At 50.6% G+C, this 5298-nt stretch overlaps 1 protein-coding gene and 1 non-coding gene across 2 annotated transcripts; one reads left to right on the top strand and one right to left on the bottom strand.

The window, feature by feature from the left end:
- Positions 1-2918: 2918 nt before the first annotated feature.
- Positions 2919-2992, top strand: TRNAM-CAU (transfer RNA methionine (anticodon CAU)). Its single transcript has one exon. It is a non-coding gene; the product is annotated as a tRNA-Met (tRNA).
- Positions 2993-4512: 1520 nt separating this feature from the next.
- On the bottom strand, positions 4513-5056 carry LOC131872686 (glycine-rich cell wall structural protein 2-like; the record flags this gene model as incomplete). Its single annotated transcript, XM_059216120.1, has 2 exons — positions 4513-4625; positions 4829-5056. Coding segments are annotated over 2 exons (341 nt in total), but the record flags the coding sequence as incomplete, so codon positions are not given.
- Between the last annotated feature and the right edge of the window lie 242 nt (positions 5057-5298).

The following is a 5298-nucleotide window of genomic DNA, read 5'->3' as shown; positions in this document are numbered from 1 at the left end:
CCCGCCCGCCCACCCGCCCACCGGGGACCCGGGGGGGACCCTTTCCACGGGCCCCTACCCCTATGGGCCCTATCCTCGGCCCTATCCTCTATAGCGCTGCAGGGTGGGGGGGGCCCCCAACTTTATTGCCGTTGGGACTGACTATAATTAGCCTTGATAGTGCCGTGATGCTACGCCGCGACCGACTGATTGTTTACGCGCATCGGATTCCAGGTCTGTTGCACTCCCTTTCCGAGGGTTCTTTTCACCTTTCCCTCACGGTACTTGTACGCTATCGGTCATTGAGGAATACTTGGGCTTAGAGGGTGGTCCCCCTGATTCAAACACTCCGCGTTTTACTTGACTGGGAAGAATCGAACCCGGCTAGATAGTAGGGGCGGTAGGGCCCCCGGGGGCCCGGGGCGCCCTATCCAAACTATCCCCTCTCCTCCTCCCACCCACCCCGGGGGTGGGGAACCAATCTACAGGGCTATCACCTTCTTTGGCCAGATCTTCCAACCTTTTCACAGTTCCCCCCGGTTCTTCCATCATCCACCCTGCAGGTGAATGAATTGCACAGAGAAGAAGAGCCCCTAACAACGCCCCTACCTCTGCCTATTAGCCTTGATAGGGGGGCTATAGTTTAGCTCCCGGATTCTATAGCTATAATTCCCCCCCACCCTGCAGGGCCATCTATTCCCTATGAACCAAAGGTATGGCGCCCTATTGATTGTTGGGGGGCAGGGCTCCGCTGATGGATATTTGCCCAATCCGCTTTCGCTCGCCGCTACTAACGGGGTCTCGGTTGATTTCCTTTCCTCTAGCTACTTAGATGTTTCAGTTCGCTAAGTCGCTTCGCCCCCACCCCCCACTATAGAGGTAGGGAGTGGGACACGGTTTCCCGATCGGAGATCCATGGATCACGGACGGTATCTCCCCATGGCCTTTCGCCTTTGGAAGCGTCCTTCCCTCCCAATGCCCGGGCATCCATCCGATGCATTCCGATACAGTAGGCATTGAACCGACTGAACCTACAATTCATCTACCTCCACTAGAATCTCTCCTCCCACCCCCTGCCGCACTCGATTCTATACGTAACATGCCCTTTTTAGCCCTACTATTTGCCCTACTATTCTATTATTCCACCCACCCCTACGATTTTTTATCGCCTGCCATGCGAGCAGCCTGCTAGAGTGACGCATGTGACGTATAGACTCTGGAATCGACTAGAAATGCAGGGTGGGAAGCAATAGTTTCATTAATCAACCTGGGGCCTACTATTATTCATTTTGATCGCTACATATGACTGGTTCAGCGACCAAACGATATTTCCCTAATAAACCATCTCTCCATTTCTCAAAAGTCTGGGTCATATGACTGGCAAACCGACCCGGGTGGGTGGGAACTATAGGGCTTTAGCTTTGCATCTCTCCATTGAGAATTTTGATCGCGAATATGACTGGTTCAGCGACCCATATCAATTCCCCGAGCGGAACCCTACAATAATCTGAAGGGGGGGGTTGATCAAAAGTCTGGCTCCGTAGACTGGTGAAGCGACCCCCCATAGAATAGTAGGGATGCAGCCTATAGAATTTGAGGGGCCCGTTTCATTTTAGTACCCGGGGATCGATCCAACCAAAGTTTCTATCGGTTCAATCAGCCAGCTCCTGATCCGGCAACCGGCCTATTGTTTCTTGCCGGCGGGTGGGAGGGAACTATAGCATGTTACGTATAGAATCTGCCCCTCCCTACCTTCCCTTCGCGTTTCTTGAAACATAGGCCAATAGAAAGGCCCTACTATTCTAGACGAAAAAGATGTCGAATCAATTGCTCAAAATTGGACATGAAACTATCGGACAGAAATGGAGAAACAATGCTTTCGAACTTTAGTTGCATGTGACGTATAGACTCTGGAATCTATGACTAGACCCTATAGCGGAAACTCCCACTGCCATTAATCAACCTGCCAGCCCTTTAGATAGTAGGGGGGAAGCAAGAGTTCCGGGAAACTAGAGTTCCGGCGAGAAGGGTGGGACTATAGTTGCCGGTACTTAGATTCTATACGTAACATGCCCCCTTGAAAATAGTAGGGCAATGTAACAATAGAATAGAGGGCCACCCACCCAACAACGTTTCTACCGACTACTAGAATTCCCAACCCTCCCGCCTCCCACAAATGGCATCTACCCTCACGCTACCATAGAATTGTAGGGGCACAACATTATAGGCATGTTACGTATAGAATCAGCCCCCCACCCAACCCCACACACGAGCCCCCGCCACTAGAGTCCCTCCCACCCAACTCTATTCGGGTGGGTGGGAGGAGGAGACGCCAGGGCCGGGTTCCGGTTTGAGCCCTACTATTCTAATGGGGTGGAGGTAGATGCCTAAGTTGTTGTGGGTGGTCCCCTACGGCTATCCGGGTGGGTGGGAACTATAGGGTTCCCCGTTCGAGATCGATGATCAAGTCTAGGATAAAGGAAGAATTCGATCGATCTCCCCCCACCCTCCCATAGAATAGTAGGGGCAACATCCCGCATGTGTAGTATAGAATCTGCTGGCGAATAGTAGGGGTAGAATAGCCCGCCCAATAACAACAGCCGGCCCCCCCGTTATTAAGAAAGAGGTAGATTAGAACCGGGAGATTGGGAGGTTGCAGCCGGGCATGTTACGTATAGAATCGAGAAGAGAAATCATCGCTACCAATCCCAGCCGAATTATTGTAGGGGCCTCCCACCCCCGATGCCTGACGTTATTGTGGGGGTTCAATTGCTCCCATCCCAATGCCCAGAGATAAAAGTGGCTGTGGTTCGGGCCGGGGTGATTGTATTGTAGCTTACTCTAGCAGGCCCCCATAGAATTGTAGGGCCATAAAGAATTGTAGGGGGGGTGGGGGAGAATGGTAGGTGCATGGGGCTTCTAGTTGAATCGAGAGAATGGGGCTTATAGTTTAATCGGTTGAAACGTACCGCTCATAACGGTGATATTGTAGGTTCGAGCCCTACTAAGCCCATTCCCCCGGGGTGAGATATGAAGAACGAGTCGATCGTCAGCTCCGAATAAAGCTGGTATTCATCTAAGCTGGCTAACAACAATATATGGAGGGCTGGCGTGCTGGCTATCTTACTCACCCCGTAACCGCCATTTCTCTTCCTATGAATGCACTGAATTAATGTACGCCTGCTTTCCCTTACTCTAGCAAGTGGCATTAATCCTAAGCCATTAATTCTGATGAAGCGGTGGTAAGCCCCTACTATTCTATGGGCCCCTACTATTCTAAGGTGGGGCGAGACGTTGGGAATTCTGGTCCCCCCCCCCACTAGTCACCCCCGTTAGTGAAAACTGCTTTTCAAATTAGGTAGGAGGTGAGGTAGGGTAGCTATAGGAGGGTAGGGCTCTATTTTATCCCCACCCTTTTATCCCCACCCCTATAATGGATTATTCCTCCCCCACCCCCGGTGATTACAGGTAGTCACCCCCGGGACTCAAGGGCGGGGCGCAGGGGTAAGGAGGGAAGGAGGGCGGCAACTTCGACGTTTCTAGTTGGACAGCCCACCGAACCGGCCCACCACTTAGATATGCTAGTGCTCGGATGAAGAGCTGGGGTCCGGCCGAACAAGGAAGGCCGAACCCCAGATAGCCGAACAAGGAAGGGACGGTCCGGCCGAACCTTCTCGATAAGAGTTAGCCGGTGGAGGCATTCTTTCCTGTAGGCTGGCCATTCATTCGGCTGGACAACCCAGACATTTTGGGTAACCGCCCCCCCCTTTAGATAGTAGGGCATTTTCTCTTGGCTGGAACCGGTACGAAAGACATGCCACAATCGTACGAAAAGATGGGTAGGGCTCCTTCTATTCTAGAGTTTATCATTTTTATTACTTCGAGCATTTATCACTACTTATTGGTTTGCTAATCACAAGCATAGGTCCATCTCATCATTTAGCTGAGTTGGCTTATATCCTAGGCCTTAATACCGCGTGGAGTAAGAGCTTTGGGCAGACCAGTGGATCTCATTAAGTTCAAGCGTCCGTCAGCTTGGAATTCAGATGATTGTGCCCCCATCTTATCATTTTTGGTACCATAGATACGAAGCTCCCTTATGTGGGTTAATGCGTTAAGTGATAGTGGGGCAACCCTATAAGAATATGCGTGGGTGGCTTTCATAGCTTTTTCCGATAATTTGCACATCCCTACCCACCAGCAGTAGATCCAGCAGCCCCTTCGACATTTTATGGGCAGTGGTTTCTCAGTTTATTCAGCGGATGCATTTGACCGAGTGGAAGCATCAGTAGCAGGGGAAGGAGCATAGCTAGGACCAAATTAAGCAGTCAATTCTACAGTTGGTGACTCAGCAGTTGTTGGTTCTGTTGTTTATGATTTTGACTCTTCAAATTATGCAGTTGGTCCAGCAGTTTATGCTTTTAGTGATCCAGTTCTAGCTTCCCTTCGTCCGGTTCCATTTCCGGATCCAGTTCCAGATCCATAGCTAGATGTTGACCGAGTCAATCCAGCAGCAGTAGATATAGTAGCGGTTTATCCAGCACCACTAGCATAGAGAGCAAGGGTAGCATAATATATGGAGACATCATGCGCAGATGCAAGGGTAACAGAAGCAAAGGTAGCAGGTCCAGATGAAGCAGTTGTTCCTGTCGTTTAAGCAGTTTATTCAGACTTTTATCCAGTTGCCCCCTACAATTCTATGGGGCTGTCGATTACGCTGTTGATTCTGTAGTTGACTCAGTAGTTTACCTTGTTTACCGAGATCCAGACCTGACAGAAGTAGAGCTAGAAGCTGATCCGGTCTAAGTACCAGTCAAAGTAGTTTAAGCAGTCGATCCAGCTTATCCACTGGCACCACCATCAGAACCGCCACCTGCACCACTGGGCTTTGCACCAGCGCCTGGGTTTGGTATTTCATCATTCCTTGCACCACCAGCACCTGTCATTAAAGCACCACCCGGAGCAGATCGAGATCTAGATCCAAACCCATATCCACCACTACCTACACCGCCAGCACCAGCAGCATATCCACCAGTGGAAAGGTAAGCAGCACCAGTAGAAGCAGAAGCATAGGTAGCTATAAAGACGGTTGATCACCCAGCACAGGGGGAAAAGATAGAAGGAAAGACAGGAGCTAAAGCATAGGCCCCGGCACTATCCATTGGGCAACGGGAAAAGCATAAGTTTGACCGGCGAAGGGTAGAGTACGGGTCATTTACTACTCAAGGGATGGTTACCTAGCCTCAGCCCATATAAGGTTTTGACTATCTTGGATAAAGGTCTACCTGATTCAGATAGGGGCGTTCCATCCTACTTAGA

Source organism: Cryptomeria japonica, unplaced genomic scaffold, assembly GCF_030272615.1.
Source record: "Cryptomeria japonica unplaced genomic scaffold, Sugi_1.0 HiC_scaffold_729, whole genome shotgun sequence".
Lineage (NCBI taxonomy): Eukaryota > Viridiplantae > Streptophyta > Pinopsida > Cupressales > Cupressaceae > Cryptomeria > Cryptomeria japonica.
Note: the sequence above shows the minus strand (reverse complement) of the source record. Positions and strands in the feature narration are given on the sequence as shown.